Genomic DNA, 18,385 nt, shown 5'->3' with positions numbered 1-18,385 from the left:
AGTCCTGCAGTCTTTCTCAGAGAATACGTACCTGGCTGGCCCAGTATTTTGGGATTTGAGTTATGGAAGAGTTAGACTAGAGGGTCCAAATTCAGGATGTAAACTCCCATGTATCCCTATTTTTGGTGTGGTCTAGAGACCACTGAGATTTTTTTTGTTTTTCTCTAAAGAAAAACTCCAGTTTTCTATTGGAGTGGAGGTGGGATATTTCTTAGCTGCTCAGACTGGGAGGTAGGCAGTCCCAGCTACTGATTAAACAGGCTTTAAACCAATCCTACTGCTTTTAGTTCAGCTTTTGAGAGACATTTAAATTCCCAGGCCTTTTGTGTACCTTACAATGTAAATGTGGCTGTTTTTCAACATCATTACTGCTAGTTAAGGATTCTACTCATCCACTTGCTTCCCAGCTTCCAGAATTTTCTCATACCACCTCCTCTCCCATTCTTTGTCCTTGCCAGCATACGCTTTTTGAAAAAAATCTTTTCTGTTATAAAAGTTGGGTTTTAGGAGTCGGAGAAGCTAAATATTCATGTTCAGTCTGTTTAATGGAAAGGATTTTAAGTTTTCAAGGGCATATTTTTCTATATGGTATCAGCTTTCTGTCTGATTTATTTCACTCAGCATAATGCCCTCAAGGTCCATCTATGCTGTTGCAAAAGGCAAGATTTCTTTCTTCTTTATGGCTAAATAATATAGTTGACCCTTGAACAACATAGGTTTGAACTGTGCAGGTCCACCCACATCTGGGTTTTTTTCAGTAAATACACACTACAATACTCTACAATCTGCGATTGATTGAATCAACAGATGCGGAACCATCTGGAGGGCCAACTGTAAAGTTGTATGTGCCGGGGGTAGGTGCCCCTAACCGCCATGTTGTAAGGGTCACCTGTATATTCGTGTGTGTGTGTGTGTGTGTGTGTGTGTGTACCAAATTTTCTTTATCCATTCATCCATCAGTGGGCACTTAGATGTTTCCATATATTGGCTATTGTAAATAATGCTGCATTGAAAATGGGGGTACAGTTGTCTTTTCAAGTTAGTGTTTTCTTTTCTTCTTCTTTTTTTTTTGGATAAATACCCAGAAGTGGAATTGTTGGATTATATGGTTGTTCTAACTTTACTTTTTTGAGGAAGTTCCATACTGTTTTCTGTAGTGGCATACCAATGTACATTCCCATCAACAGTGCACAAGGGTTCCCTTTTCTCCACATCCTCCCAACACTTATTATTTCTTGTCTTTTTGATAATAGCCATTCTGACAGGTATGAGGTGATACCTCATTGTGGTTTTGATTTGCATTTCCCTGGTGTTAGTGATGTTGAACATCTTGTCAGGTACTTTTTGGCTGTCTGTGTGTTCTTTGGAGAAATGTCTATGCAGATCATCTGCCCATTTTTTAATCAGAATTTTTTTGCTATTAAATGTATGAGTTTTTTATATATTTTGGATACAATCTTTTCTCACATATATGATTTGCAAATATTTTCTCCCATTCAGTAGATTGCCTCTTCATTTTGTTGACATATGTTTGGGATTTAAATGTTTTTACTGAAAACAAAAATATTAGAGCTGGAAAGTGAGTGACTCATTTCTGAATATCAGCTTGTATTAGTATCTGGTTAAAGAAAGTTTTCTAGTAAATTAAGGACTTAAAATAATGAAAAGTAGATGAAACATTATTAAATAAGTTATAAGTAGAAAATATAAATTACAAGAAAATAATACATATCTATTACTGGTAATTGGGAAATACACTAATGCCATATTTATATCAGACATTATTTAAGCGCTTTATAAAAATCCTGTTTGGCGCTGCTTTTTTTTTTTTTTTTGGCTGTGCCGAACAGTAATGCGGGATCTTAGTTCCCTGACCAGGGATCGAACCCACGCCCCCTGCAGTGGAAGCGTGGAGTCTTAACCACTGGGCTGCCAGGGAAGTCCCCTGTTTGGCACTGTTTAATACAGTTAGCAAATGTATTAAAATATGTCAGATTATGCCACTCCTCTGCTCAGAACCCTTCAGTAGGACAAGATATTTAGGACAAAACCTGCTGAGGACAACTAAAAGAGCTGGAGGAAAAATATTTTTTGAATGTGCTTAACGGCTTTGGAGAGCTAAAAAGAAAAGAGCTAACAAGACTGGTTAGGGGAGGCCAGAGGCCCAGTGAGCTAAAAGCCCAGTGTTTGACATGACAATGAGAATGAACAAACAAGGCTGTATGCAACACATGGATGAATCTCACAAACATGTTTAGTGGAAGCGGCTAGACACAAAAGAGTACATGCTATGATTCTATTTTACATAAAATTGAAGGAAAACAAAAAACATAGGCAGCTCTGAATCAGTTCTGTGTGGACGCATGTTTAAGTGTTAATGGTTTAAAGGAAAAGAAGGAAGTGATTACTATGTAAGTCTGGATGTTGTTTCTTTTGTGGTAGAGGTGAGGATAATACTGATCAGGAGTGACACTGTTGGGGGACTTGTGGGTACTGGTAATTCCTAGCCTGAGTGGTAATTTCACAAGTGTTTACTTTGTGATATTATTGTGATGTACATTTCTGCTTTTGTATTTTTCTCTAATGTATTATAATTCATAATAGAAAGGGTTAAAAAAAATTAAAGACACTCCAAATGGCTCCCCATATATGAATTGGAGAAAAAGCCAAAGTTCTTATGGTGACTTTCAAAGCCCTATAAATCTGGCCCCCTATTTCATCTGTTACCTCATTTATTCCTTCTCCTTCCCCCATTCCACTCCACTCCACTCCATCTGCACAGGCCTCTTTGATGTTCTTTGAACATGCCAGAAATGCTACTGTGACAGGGCCTTTCTACTGCTGTATCTCCTAAAGTACTTTCCTCAAGAGGCACCTTCATAGGGAAGACCTTTTAATATTGCATCCTTCCCCCATATACTCTCTTTTCCTTAATTATTTTATTATTTTTTTCTGTAACATTTACTAACCTCCCACGTGATACTGTACAATTTTTTAAACTTGTCAGTCTCTTAACAGATGTAAAGCAGGGATATAGCTAGGGATTTTGATATGTTTGAATACCTGCAGTATCCTTGGCACCTAGAGCAGTACCTGGTGAATAGTAGGCACCTGGAAAATTTTTGTTACAGGGATGAATAAACGAATTTCAGTCTACGCAGCTGTCCAAAGAAATAGTGCTCAATGCTGTCTTTGCCATTTTAGTTAACTAAAATAATGTCTAGTTTTATTATTAAAACTGAAGAATAAATAAAATTCCTACAAAAAAGTAAATATTCCATATTTAGATAGTAGATTCTATAGTTTATTTAGGAATTAAATAAAATCTATAGTATTATGTATCAAACAGTTTAATTATATTGGATCATCTAATTTTACTATCGTGATAATCCAGAAATAAAGTGCTGTATTGTAGTGTGCTGATTTTTGTGCTTACTAAACTAACAGTCATCATGACCTTTGCCTTAGAAATTTATGATCTAGGATGCCCTTGATTTGACAAATAAAAACAGACAAGGGAGCTGAATCTATTCTGTGTCTGTATTCAGAATTAAGTAGCATATAAAGCTTAATAATAATATCATTCATTTATTGAAGCTTAATTTGTTGAATTCCAGGCATTGTATTAAGTGGGTTACTTATATGTAAGTTCTCATTTAATTTTCAAAACACTCTAAGAGGTAATTTACAGATAAGAAAACTGAAGCTTGGAAAGGTCAAATAATCATTTTAGCAAGTCAGGGGTAGATCTGAGATGTTATGTCAGGCTGCCAGTTACCATGTGACTAACCACTGTACTATAAAGCAAAGGAGTAATAGAGAATAGTAAGCAATTGACAAATCATTAATCACTTCTAAAGGATAGACGAAATAAAATCAACCATTTTCGATTGATCAGAAAAGTTCAACACTATGTGCTAGGTGACAAGAATAATAATAGTGAGCAAATTAGATGCAGTTTCTACCATCAAGAGGTTTACATTTTAATAGGAAAGTCGTCTTCATTTAATTTGAATTTATATGTCAGTTATCCATTTTTTAGTGTTTATGTATAGATTAGCACTGGACTGAGCTTATTTGGGAATATTTATTGAACCAGTTAATGAAATTGAGGTTTTTAAGGGAGAAAATCCAGATGGTAGTTCTGATGGGATGTTTTCCTATCCAGATCAAACCATATAAAGAGCCATATAAAGCCTTATAAAACTGTGTTTATTGAAGGAGAATTATATTGATAAAAGTATATTTGGGGAACATGCTTTAAATCTTAACTATTTTTCTTAATTTTAGCAGCTTCATGGAGTTTGGCCACAAGACGTTGTTGATGGAACTTGTGTAGCAGTAAATAACAAGTATCGACTGATGGCGTTTGGCTGTGCGAGGTAATTGATATAGATGTCTGCATTTTAAGAGTTACTGCCAAAAATAATGGGTTTTTTTTAAACCATAAGATATTCTTAACACACTTATGAACTTTATTGTGCCTTTCATAATTTATGAATCAGCCTTAATATAAAATTTAAAAGCATTTTAATAGATTGAAGCAAACAAATCTAAAGGGCAGATTTTGGAGATTGGGTGTTTAAGTTTGTAAAAGTGAGCTTTTTTTCAGTGGTAGGAAATTGAGTCACAAGTTAAGAAGATTAAATCAGTTAAAATTTAGGTTCCTTATTGTTTAAAAGAAGATCAGGAAGAATGTTTTCCTTTTTTGGAAACAATCCTTTCTTTTTAAGACATCAGTGTTGACTTGCCTTTGAATTAGTGGGTGTGCCTTAGTTAACAAGCAAATTAAAAGCTTATACATAAAATCAGTTTCTTGCTTTAATTCAAATAATTCAGGTTTTAGAAGTAAAACTGAATACACATTATTCATTCAACAAATATATTTGTGTCTGCCATGTGCCAGGCACCATTCAAAGCACTTGGGATACATTAGAAAACAACAAATATACCTGACTTTTTTGAGCTTTATGTTTTAACTCAAATAAAAAGATTATATCAGGGCTTCCCTGGTGGCACAGTGGTTGAGAGTCCGCCTGCCGATGCAGGGGACACGGGTTCGTGCCCCGGTCCGGGAAGATCCCACATGCCGCGGAGCGCCTGGGCCCGTGAGCCATGGCCGCTGAGCCTGCGCGTCCGGAGCCTGTGCTCCGCAACGGGAGAGGCCACAACAGTGAGAGGCCCGCGTACCGCAAAAAAAAAAAAAAGATTATATCAGATGCTGAGAGTAATGCCTTAAAATGTGTATAGTGCTTTTTAGTTTTCAAAACTCTTTCTTAAATATAAAATTCCATTTTGACCTCAAAATGTGACTTAGTGGTTCTGTAGAACATAATATCTAATATAGTTTCCAGCTACATCAAGGTAAGAATCAAAATATTTCTATCAGTATAAGTAATACACTGATAGTGTTATAAATCACTGCCTTCATTACACTGTCAGTAATCTGTTTGTGAAGTAGGAAATCCTTATCCTCAACACATTGCTTCTCACTGAGGAGATAAATGTAGAAAGTAAATTTAACTTAGTGTAAGGAGAAAAGGGAAGCGTATTTTTCTTCATCATCATGGATTTGATTTGGTCACATTTTGTTTAGAATTTTTAAATCTATGTTTATGAGTACAGTTTGCTATAGTTTTTTTTTTTTTTTTCCTCTCTCCTGGTTAACCAAGGTTATGCTTGTCTCATAAGACAAGTTGAGGAAGGATTTCTCTCTTTCCCTACTTTGTTCATCTTTGAGTGTGTGGCTGAATTTGTCAGTGAAGCCACCTGAGCCTAGAATTTTCTTGATTACTAATTCAATTCAGTTTTAAAATAGACTGAAGAAGATTTAGATTTTTTGTCTCTTTAGTCATTTTGGCAGGTTGTATTTTTCTAGGAATTGGTTTCTTTCATATACACGGTCAAATTTATTGGCATAGAGTTTATAATATCCTTTTTAACTTTCATATTGTAAAATAAAAACAGGAAAGTGCATAATCCAAATATTCACAGTTTTACAAATAATTATAATACATACATCCATCTTTTCACAATTCAGTCAAGAAATAGAACATTGCCAGCCAATATAAGTTTTACTCCTGCCACTTTCTAATCATGACTCCCATCCCCTCCTTAACACTTAAAGGTAACCAATTTTGTCTTTCATGATAATCATTTCCTTTTTTTTTTTTTTTTTTTTTACAGTTTTACCACTCACGTATGCATTCCTAAAAAGCATAATTTAGTTTTACCGAATCTTGAACTTTATATGAATAGAATCATATTCTATGTTTTGTGTCTTGATTCTTTCAGTCAACATTGTGAATTCATCTTATTTGCCAGTAACTGAAATCATTTATTTGGGCTTGATTTATAAGTAGTGTTTTGGTGTATGAATATATCATAATTTATCTGATTTCCTGTTAAAGGACATTTACATTATTTCTTGGTTTCCAAAAAAGGAGACATTCTCTTACATAAATGCATCGTCTTTAGTCAAACACATGGGAAAATTAATGATAAATCCCCAATAAGATCTAATACTGAATTCATATTCAGACTAACCCAGTTGTCACCAAATTTCCTTTATCTCTTTTGTTTCAATCAGAATCATTCAAAATTCATGAATTATATTTGGTTATTATTTCTCTTTAGTTACCTTTTGCCTATAAAAATCCTTGTATCTTTTTTCTTATTTTTATGACTTAACTTTTCTTTGAGTCTAGGTCAGTTGTTTATAGAATATCCTACATTCTAAATGTGTCTCATTGTTTTCTCATAATGGCATTTAATTAGTTTCTGGAACACCTGTTTGAACCTTGAAGGTGGTTCTTATTGAGCCAGTATAGTCAAATGAGTAGGAAGCTCACATCAGCATTTAGAGGAAACTGACAGAGACGGGAACAGTGGTGGGTGTGCAGTTCTACATCACCTACATTCAGGGCTAGCACCCAGGGGTCTAGCAAGGCCAGATTTTAGAAGCCAGGATTCTAGCCCTTCTTCCAGGATAATGAAGGTAGAATCTTGGCCTTCAGTGTTTTAGTTACCTCAGTTTTCATGAATTGGGAGAGGATCAGCCCTTCTTATGGCATGATGGTGGGTTGGGGTGAAAGTTTTGTGATTATAGCTATGTGACATAACTGACCTAGTGGCTTCTAGCCCTTATCTGCCAGTACTTACCAGGATTAATTGACTTGAACACCTTATTAGAGTTCTGTAAGAAGCCAGCTTTCTTTTAGGATGACAGTTTACAGCCGAATTCTTCCCCTTATATTTAAAGGTTTGATTAGATTCTGGTTAAACATTTTTGTCATAGGTGTTTTGTACTTCCTATGGCATCATGCAGCAATAACATTGAGTGGTCTCAGTACTGGTGATGCTAAATTTGATTACTTATGGTGGTAATAGCCATATATATATATCTATTATAGAGATATGTTTTTTGCTTTGAGATTAGTAAGTAGTATCTTTTTTTTTTTTTTTTTTTTTTTGCGGTATGTGGGCCTCGCGCTGTTGTGGCCTCTCCCGTTGCGGAGCACAGGCTCTGGACGCGCAGGCTCAACGGCCATGGCTCACGGGCCCAGCCGCTCCGCGGCATGTGGGATCTTCCCGGACCGGGGCACGAACCCGTGTCCCCTGCATCGGCAGGCGGGCCCTCAACCACTGCGCCACCAGGGAAGCCCAGTAGTATCTTTTTAATGAAATATATTTTTCTTTTATGGTGGGCTTATGAGAAATGGAAAAAAAATAATTGAAGTAATATAGGCACTATAAATACTTAAAACGTTAATTGTCAGTCTTTTGTAACTATTGACATAGCACCTACTTCTTATATTAGAAATATCTGGACTCCTCACTGACTTGTTAGAGTTCAGCAACCCCGAGTTAGCACTTGACAGTTGTTAGATGCAAAGCAAAAACAAGTAAATACCTGCTAGCCACTCAGTGCTATCTTTCAGCAAGGTATCTAATTGGGCAGGTAGTCTGGATAGATATCTGTTCCAGGCATTTGGCTTCTGACTAAGTTAGAGTAACAGATCAGATTTTCTCTCCCACCTAAAACAGCCAAGAAAATGGACAAAAATATGAAACAAGTATTTTGAATTCAAGACATAGGACATCAGGCAACAAAGGATAGTGATCCCTGAAAGATGAGAAACTAAATAAGAAAACTCTTCAACTGCCCTAGCTTCAATTACTTTGAGAGAATTTCCAGCACAAGGATGGAGAGACAGGGCCTGGCAGATTCCCTGGGTTGAGTGTGTGGAAAGGAAATGAGAGTCTGGGAGACCAAAGCAGCTGGGGCTCACAGGCCAGACATCAGAGGAGAGAGTGGCACAAAGAGAGAACTCCAGAGAGCTGTAGAGGGTTTCTTTTGAGTATTGAGCTGAAACATGGAAGATAAAAGACCCAAATCAAACATTACAGAAGAAAAGATTAATAAACTTGAAGAACACAACAAGAGAAATGATGCAAAATGAAACACAGAAAAAAAGAATTTAAAAACAGAGCATCAGTGAGCTGTGGGATAACTTCAAGTGGCCTATTATTGGAGGTATTTTATTTAGTCCCCATTCTGATCCTTGAGAAGAGCGGGGCCTGGCTGGAAACTGATCAAAGCTGCTGTGAGGAGATCATTTGACTTCTTCTACCTTGAAGGAGTACAGATAAGGGTCAGACATTCTGGCAGTAAGCTAGTGTCATCCTGATGTGTGCAGAAGCAGCCTTGGATTTAAATTATTTTTAAAACAACATTTATGTTAAATTTTTGATCTGAGAATAGCTCTGTAAGCAGAAATAATATTTTTTGTGATCATTATAGTTCAATTTTTAAATATAGCTTAGATGTAATATACAGATTCTTTGTTTTGGTTTCTGGCCCTTTGTAAGTTTGACTCTTGTAAAGATTTTTTAATGGAATAATGATACTTCCCATATACATAAGAGTATGTATCATGTGTATACATACAAAAGGTAATATAAGGTAAAAAATAACAAAATGAAGATTTCTGAAAGTTTCCAGTACTGCACTGATGTAGCCCCTGCTTGTCTCTCTCCTTTAATATTCCCTTTTCTCCACCAGGGCAGTTACTAGTCTGGAATCTGTGTACATTAGGTCTTTGTTGTATTTCTACCACAAATGTATTTAACTATGTTTTGAATGTTTTTCACAGTATAGAAACAGAATTATACTATTTATATAGATATATAGATGGGTGGGTAGGTAGATATGCTGTCCATTTTAATGCACATGACAAAAATTCATTTTCAGTGCTATATGGTATACTATTATGTAAATATACCACAGTTTCTCTTTCCTTTCTCTTATTGCTGGACATGCAGATTGTTTCCATTTCTTTGCACTTATTCCCAGTACTATAATGAACATTATACATGTCTCAAAGACAAGGATATTTTGAGGGTATATCTGTAGGTGAAATTGCTAGATTACAGAATATGCATTTGTTTAAATTTAAGAGATGACTGCAAATTATTTACAAAATGGTTTTGTTCTTGTTTACACTCCTATCAGCAGAACATAATATTTCCCATAGTCATGTTTTTTTATATTTGTATTTTTACACTAAAAGTCTTTTTGATTTTTACAGTGGTTCTGTACAGGTTTATACAATAGATAACACCACTGGAGCCATGCTACTATCTCATAAACTAGAGTTAACAGCAAAACAATATCCTGGTGAGTCCTCTTCTTTTTTTTTTTTTTCTTCTTAATTAAAGGTAATATGTGTCGTGAGGTTTTAAATTAAATGATGGAGGCCAAAGGCCAAATATTGTTAAAATATGTAACAACATTCTCTCTGACCCAAGGATTTCTGTGTAACTAGAGGCTCCTGGGATACCTCTTCATTTAGTTTTCTCTATCCTCACTTAGTTTTAGCCCCTATATTCCTTGTCTGGGTTTTGCTTTAGACTCTTGCCTGATTTCATCGCCTCTGTTATTGTATGCCTTCCAATTCCATTTATTCATTATTCAACAAATAATTATTGAGTACATACTATAGGCCACACACTGTTCTAAATGCTGGTTACACAGCAGTAAACAAACCAGAAAGTCTCTTTCTGAACCCCCTTAGTGACTGTTGAGTGAATCCTGTCCACAGGTGTAAGTCTAAAGTCTGTATCACTGGAAATATTTTTGAATGAAACTAACAGAAAACCCAACTTACTATTGCTTAAACAAATAGGATTGATTTTCTGTAATAGCAAGAAATCCAAAGGTAAGCTGCTGTTGGCATTCATTTGGCCTTTCTGTCATGATCACAGGGTAGCTTCTGAGCTCCAAGCATTACTTCTGCATTTGAGTCAAGAGGAAAGGAGGAAAGAAGGCATCTATATACTTTTTGATCAGGAAAGCAAAAAAGCTAGATTGAATTTGAGTTCTTCCAGAGAAGATTTCTGTTTGTTTCTTCCAATCACCTGGGAAAACTACATCAGTCTGGAACCCTTTGCATTATATTCTCTGTTTGAGATTTTTTTGAATCATACAAGTTACACAAATTACAGATCAGACTGAGGACTGGTTTCTGGTTGCAGATTCTCGGGGGAACTTCTTTATTTTCCATTCAATACCATGGACAAAAACAGGGAAGTGTTCCTTGCTATTTTTTCACCTTCCATGTGGTAGAGTTTATTTCTCATTCTCCCTTGTTCATGGAATCTTTGTAGTCCCAGCGTTACATGGGTATCTTCTATTAGATTCCCTGCCTTGGCCAAGCTCTGAGCTTTATCTCCTGTCCCTCACATGCTGTAACTCGTCAGATGTAAAAGTCAGGCCTCTAGGGTTTGGCAGAAAAATTCAGGGCAAGAGCACTTGGTACACTCACTTACCTCCCAGTATTTTTGGATATTTTGATGTGTTTAAGTATTCTGTTTAACATTTTAGTTGTTTCAGTGTGGAGAGTCATTCAAGGTGTCATTTCGCTATACTGCCAGAAACAGAAATTTGCTCCTTAAGTTTTTATCATTCTTACTGCATAGCCTTTAAAGGCTTGCATATATTTTTTTCTAAGGACACTTTTTGCTGCAACTGAGAAGAACAGGATGTTGTGTATTTTTATTGTGTTTTCTAACCCTTTTATCTGTTTATTTTTCTATCCATACTAATGTTGTGATGTGCAGTACAATAGCTACCAGCCACATGTGGCTATTTAAATGAAACTAACTGACATTAAAGAAAATTAAAACTTTTCTTAGTTTCATGTTGAATAGCCACATGTAGCTAGTGACTGTCTGTTAGGCCAAGCAAATATAGAACATTTATCATCATTTCAGGAAGTTCTCCTCGTTGCTTCTATCGATTGATTGACAGCACTGTATTGAATTTTTTAGGTTGTTTCCTTTTCTCATGTTCTTGGAATGCCAGTTCTCCCTTTGGTTATCTACTAACTCTCACTCCTGCAGTCTTTGTTATTGGAGAGTGCTGCCTTCTTGAGTTATATAACTTTAGACTATAAAAACTGCTTAAAATGTAGGGAGACTTGTGCTGTCCCGCATCTTGAACAGAGACAAGCTTCTGTGTGTTTTTCTGGCTCCACTGGCTGATTTTTACAGGTGGCAGCACTGCAGGAGTCCTTACATGACACAGCGGCTTCCATTCTGATTCCCAGACTCACGCCTGGCCTGAAACTCCTTTCTTGTCTTTGTATAGGATGTGAGACCCCAACTCCCTAGTCATTGCTAGGTCCCATTCCAACCTTCTGTCCCTATATTTCTAACCTTTTTCACCTCACCACTCCCCACTCTTCACACCTCCGCCCCCTGGGCTGCCTTAATTCAAGCACTAACCAAACTCACTTTCAGTTTTCTCCTTGCTTTCTTCAGAGTTCAACCAAACTCACTTTCAGTTTTCTCCTTTCTTTCTTCAGAGTTCAGCTCTGTAACAGAAGGTCTTTGGATTACGTTTTACATTTTTCTCATTATGCAGATTATCACAATCTATATTTATGGTAGGTTACCAGCTAGATAAATTTTCCATATTCCTGCCACTTGAAGATTAGGTTAACTGTCATTAACATTTTATTGTATATCTGTACAACTAGATTTTAATATGTGTATAATACTTGGAAAATAGATATGCATATTATGTACATATGTATATATAAGCTTTGATTTGAGTTTGTATGTTTCTTCTTGGTTTGGTTTTAAATTTCGCTCTTAAATGTGTAAAGTACACTAATAAGATACGAGGTTTCTTATGCATGTTCCCATTTATTTATTTTTTTGGTTTGGTTTAGTTTTGTCATTTGATATGGCTTTATTGGGCATTTTTTTCTATTTTGATAAGAAATTTTTTTTAATTGGAGTAGAATTGCTTTACAATGTTGTGTTAGTTTCTCTTGTACAATGAAGTGAATCAGCTATATGTATACATATATCCCCCCCAACTTGGTCCTCCCTCCCACCTCCCCCATCCCACCCACCTAGGTTGTCACAGAGCACTGAGTTGAGCTCCCTGTGCTATACAGCAGGTTCCCACTAGCTATCTGTTTTACACATAGTAGTGTATTTATGTCAAACCTAATCTCCCAATTTGTCCCACCCTCCCTGTCACCCGCTGTGTCCACATGTCCGTTCTCTATGTCTACGTCTCTATTCCTGCCCTGCAAATAGGTTCATCTGTACCATTTTTCTAGATTCTACATATATGCATTAATATACGATATTTGTTTTTCTCTCTCTGGTTCACTTCATTCTGTATGACAGACTCTAGGTCCATCCACATCTCTACAAATGATCCAATTTCGTTCCTTTTTATGGCTGAGTAATATTCCATTGTATGTATGTACCACATCTTCTTTATCCATTCATCTGTCATTAGACATTTAGGTTGTTTCCATATCCTGGCTATTGTAAATAGTACTGCAGTGAACATTGGGGTGCATGTGTCCTTTTGAATTATGATTTTCTCAGGGTATATGCCCAGTAGTGGGATTGCTGGGTCATATAGTAGTTCTGTTTTTAGGTTTTTAAGTAACCTCCATACTATTCTCCATAGTGGCTGTATCAATTTACATCCCACCAACAGTGTGAAAGGGTTCCCTTTTCTCCACACCCTCTCCAGCATTTGTTTCTAGATTTTTTGATGATGGCCATTCTGACCGGTGTAAGATGATATCTCATTATAGTTTTGATTTGCATTTCTCTAATGATTAGTGATGTTGAGCATCCTTTCATGTGTTTGTTGGCCATCTGTGTATCTTCTTCGGAGAAATGTCTATTTAGATCTTCTGCCCTTTTTTGGATTGGGTTTTTTTTTTTTTTTTTGATATTGATCTGCATGAGCTGCTTGTATATTTTGGAGATTAATCCTTTGTCAGTTGCTTCATTTGCAAATATTTTCTCCCATTCTGAGGGTTGTCTTTTCATCTGGTTTATGGTTTCCTTTGCTGTGCAAAAGCTTTTAAGTTTCATTAGGTCCCATTTGTTTATTTTTGTTTTTATTTTCATTACCCTAGGAGGTGGGTCAAAAAAGATCTTGTTGTGGTTTATGTCAAAGAGTATTTTTCCTGTGTTTTCCTCTAAGAGTTTTATAGTGTCCGGTCTTACATTTAGGTCTTTAATCCATTTTGAGTTTATCTTTGTGTATGGTGTTAAGGTAGTGTTCTAATTCCATTCCTTTGCATGTAGCTGTCCAGTTTTCCCGGTACCACTTATTGAAGAGGCTGTCTTTTCTCCATTGTATGTTCTTGCCGCCTTTGTCATAAATTAGGTGACAGTATGTGCCTGGGTTTATCTCTGGGCTTTCTATCCTGTACCATTGATCTGTATTTCTGTTTTTGTGCTAGTACCAAACTGTCTTGATTACTCTAGCTTTGTAATATAGTTTGAAGTCAGAGAACCTGATTTTCCTCCAGCTCCATTTTTCTTTCTCAAGATTGCTTTGGCTATTCGGGGTCTTTTGTGTTTCCATACTATTTTTTATATACATAAATAACACATTTATTCATATACTTGAATTATGGTGGGAAATGCTAATGTGAGGATTCAAACATAGGCGGAGGAAAAACATTTTACTTACTCTGTTAACCAAGGCTGTCTTCTGTAGGCTAAAATCTGTATACCAGCCCTTTGTGGCAAATGTACTTATATCAAAAATTTATTAATACTGCAGATGTAAAGAATTTTAATTTTAAAGAGGTGAAAGCTATAGATCTTTTGAATTGCTGGTGGGAAATGCTGCTATGTTTCATTTAACTCTGCAGTAAAGAAACTTGGATTTTACTACACAATGAAATTTTCTCCTTTAATAATTATATATGAAGAACAATTATTAGTTAAAAGAAGATATAAGCACCTATGGTACTGAGGCTGGAGTTTACCTACTTAATCCTAATGTAAGGTTACGCTTCAATTTATTTTAACTTAGATCCCTTTGATATTGCTGATGGAACATGGAGATCATGGTAAAATACTATTTTACATTTTAAAACACCTCATACTTTGCAGAGTACTTTGACATTCAGTGTTGAATCATTCAAGGGAAATATTATTCCCATCTTACAGAAACTGATTGGCCCAAATCCAAAGGCTTTTTAAGACTACACAGTTATAGTTATTTAAGCTAATAGTGGCCAGAAACGGTTTTTGGTTCGTATAAATCACTTGGGTACTGACTTTGTTCTGCTTAGATCGGGTCAAGGCTAATGACCATACTGATTTTAAATAGCCCTGAACGAACAGAATTCATCTCATTATTTGAAGCAGACATGCCTTTCTGCTTGTTTCAACTTGAAGGTATAGGCTGTAAAAAATACTAAGTATTTATGAAGCAGTCATTTATATTTAACTCTTCTCACAATTTCTTAACAGACATTTGGAACAAAACAGGAGCTGTTAAATTGGTCAGATGGTCTCCTGACAATAGTGTTGTAATAGTGACCTGGGAATATGGAGGCCTTTCTTTATGGAGTGTATTTGGAGCTCAGCTGATTTGTACACTTGGAGGAGATTTTGCGTGAGTCAATAAAGAAATTTTAGATGAAATAACTCCATTTTCTCCAAGACAATACACATACACAGAAACTTTGTTATACAGCTACTATTTTGCCTTGACTCTGAACCCAAAACAATTTGTAAGGTTCAGAATTAATTTATTCAGAATGTATTGTTTCCTCATACATCCATCCTCTTAAAACTGACCATTCAGTGAAAATGCATTTATTTATTGAACCCCTATTGTGTATATGATAACATGTTAGATTCAAAGCTAAATCAGACATGAATCTGCCTTCAAGTAGCGTATTATCTAATAAGAGTGGTAAGCTATATACATAAATAACTAGTAGGAAATGAAAAATTACATTATCTCATTGGGTTAATGTAGGTTAACTCAGCGGGTTGATAGAACTGGGTTAATATCTCTGTCCACTTCATATACTACCCTGAACTTCAGTCCTGACATAATGAACACACCTTCCCAAACTGCATGACCCTGTTAAGAAGTTATTTTGTAACTGGAAGACTATAACTCAGTGATATACCTAGGTGTATTAACCAGGAGTCTCATATTTCATGCAGTATTGTGTATTTCTCTTTTGAAGGAACAAAATCAATATTTCAGATTAAAGCTAATTACATGCAATTAGAAGACTCTTCTTAATTAAGTTTCTATTGTGTTTCAGTTATAGGTCTGATGGTACCAAAAAAGATCCCCTTAAGATCAACTCCATGGTAAGTTCTTTCTATAAAATATTGATACAGTGTGAAAAACTTGGTTTTTTCTTCTTCTTCTCTCATGTTGATCTGATAAAATTACAAAGCTATTCTAGTCTCAGCAGACTCTTATACAGTTCTTGCTTTGATAAAAGTATTATCTTTAAAAATCAGGAGGCTGCCCAATTTTCAGTATTTGATTTTGGTTTTGTTTAGATGTGTCCAGCAAGCCCTGTCATCTCTGTGAACATAGTGACTGTTCAAATCAGGCCTTTGTTTTTCCAAAGCATACCTACATTTCTTATGTGACTCAATAGCACCCACTTCCCATGGCCTCCTTTCTTTTAACATAACGTGAAATGCTCATTGGGTCTTTTTCCTGGAAAACATGTGCTTGTACATTATTTGAGCGTATTTAAAATTTTTTCCATAGATGTATGTCAAAAGAATTGTAGTCCCTGTTGTAACAATATTTTTACTATCAATTTTCAAGAGTTTCTGTAGAAAGCGGTGAGGTGTAACCCCTGTCTTTACATACAAACATTTTCTTTCTATAGCCCTCTGTGTACCATCTTTGAGGAATTAGTGGCTGTGAGGCTTATCACTACCTTTCTCTCCTGCTCCACAGAGGAAGGCATTTTCTGATCATGGGTTTCTCGAAGAATTAAGACCACCATGGTTGCCTTCAGTAGGGGTTCCCAACCTTTCACCACCAAGGATCCCATTTGATGGCTCTCCTCACCTCCATATTTTAAAATAAGTTTTCAAACACCATTTCTCTGACTGCCGATCAGTGCTTCTGAATGCCATGCAGCAACCAGTGTTACCTCCCTCACTAAGTTAATATTTTAATCACAAACTAAGAATCTAAGCATTTTAGTTAACTTATGCAACCAAAACTTTTCATGGGAAAACAAAAGTTCTATTAAACTTCTGAAATTTTGGAACAATTCATGGACCTCTCCTCCCCCCATTAGTATTTTCTTGGCCTTGCAGATTGGGAATTACTAATGTTAAAAAAAATTTTTTTTTAACTCTCGTGGAATCTAGTTAATAGAATATTAAAATGAACTGGGCCTGGAGAATTTATTTGAACCCTCTCATTTTACAGAGGAAGAAACTTATACCCCGAGAAACCAAATAGCTTGGCCAAGGTTGTACAACAAAATGGTAGCCAAGCCGGAGTGCAAAACCCTAGTCTCATAGCCTCCAATCCAGTGTTCTTTGTTCTGTACAAAACTGCATCTGTTGGGGTGCTGCTTTGTAAAGCTTCAGCTGTGTAACGTGGGTCTTGTCTCTGTAAGGAATTTCTTTGTATTTGAGAGGCAGTTGAATTAATGGAGAAGTTACAGAGAGCAGTAGGCATTTCTTAGGTTTTGGGGCTAAGATTGGTATGTAGTGTTTTCACTCTTCTAAGTGGAGAGCAGTGATGGTTTCTACTGGAGATCTAAGATGTAGTAGGTGTAGGTATAATTCTTGTCTGTGTTGTTTGTCATGGTTTCTCCAGCCTTCAGAAGTCATTAATAATGCTGTTGTTGGTTATTTCAGAATTTGAATATTTCAAACCAGGAAAAAATAACAAGAAACTTTTTATTGCTTTGATTTTCTTTCCCCACCCCCCATCTTCTTTCCCCCTCCTCCTCTCTCCAAGAGCTGGGGTGCCGAAGGCTATCACCTATGGGTAATCAGTGGATTTGGTTCTCAAAATACTGAAAATGAGTCTGACTCCAAGAGCATAGTTAAACAACCTAGCATTCTACTATTTCAGTTTCTCAAGAGTGCACTCACCGTAAACCCTTGTATGGTAAGTTTATTTAATTAAAACTCTGTTTGTTTTTTTTTAGTGGCTTTCATATTTGAATATGACTCTTCCTTATGACAATTTTATTCCTGAGCAGGCTTTGCTTTTTTTTGGCCTCGTGGCATGCAGGATCTTAGTTCCCCAACTAGGGATTGAACCTGCGCCCCCTGCAGTGGGAGCGTGGAGTCTTAACCACTGGACGCTGGGGGAATCCCATGCTTTTTTTTTCTTTCTTTTTTTAATAAGATCACAAGCAATTTGAGGAAAAGCAGTGTTTATAGATTCACTTGAGTAACCTGAATAAAATTTAGTCTTTGTCTGAATAGCATTTCTCACAGTATGTTCCACCAGGCACTACTTGTGAGAAATATCAATAGCAATTACATAGGACAAGAAAAATTTCTGTTGTCTTGTAAGTGTGAAATAAAGGAGTTAAACAAAGCTGTAGAGATTTCTTTAACATAGAACTTGAGTCTTTAATATGCTGATGTGCATCATGAAAGTCCAGGAGTTGGTATATAAAAAGCATTGTTTCCCAAGCTTATTTAACTATGAATTTTTAAGGAGTGCCTAGAAGAAAATAAGCCTAGAATCCTGCTTTGGGAAACACTGGCCCAAATTATAACATACACTCATGTTTTATCAGTCCGAAATAAGATGTTAATATGATATATTGTTGATATATAGTAACAGTGATATGTTATATGATAGGGGTGCATATCTTAGTATCTACCACCAATGGGTTTTTAAATATTTGGTGCAACCAATTTCTAATTAAAATTTATAACACATTGAGGAAGAATGAAAATACCTTGGATCTCAGACCAGCTGAATAATAAGAAAAACAAGAGTAGAGGATTTCTTCTCTGCTCGCACATCCCAAATAAATAATTTAAAAGCACTCCGAGTTTTATATCAAGACAACATTTG

General features: G+C 36.0%; 1 protein-coding gene across 2 annotated transcripts in view; it reads left to right on the top strand.

Moving 5' to 3' along the window:
* RIC1 (RIC1 homolog, RAB6A GEF complex partner 1) overlaps window positions 1–18,385 on the top strand; it is a gene marked incomplete at its 5' end in the record, with an annotated part of 144,488 nt that overhangs the window by 97,087 nt on the left and 29,016 nt on the right. For both annotated transcript variants that reach the window (XM_079706868.1, XM_079706867.1), the window contains 5 exons: window positions 4,291–4,382; window positions 9,591–9,679; window positions 14,812–14,956; window positions 15,624–15,672; window positions 17,306–17,458. In XM_079706868.1, the coding sequence (XP_079562994.1) occupies window positions 4,291–4,382; window positions 9,591–9,679; window positions 14,812–14,956; window positions 15,624–15,672; window positions 17,306–17,458 (528 nt within the window). The remainder of the gene's footprint in view (window positions 1–4,290; window positions 4,383–9,590; window positions 9,680–14,811; window positions 14,957–15,623; window positions 15,673–17,305; window positions 17,459–18,385) is intronic.

The sequence above is a fragment of the Hyperoodon ampullatus genome (assembly GCF_949752795.1).
Source record: "Hyperoodon ampullatus genome assembly, chromosome: 6".
Taxonomy (NCBI): domain Eukaryota; kingdom Metazoa; phylum Chordata; class Mammalia; order Artiodactyla; family Ziphiidae; genus Hyperoodon; species Hyperoodon ampullatus.
Note: the sequence above shows the minus strand (reverse complement) of the source record. Positions and strands in the feature narration are given on the sequence as shown.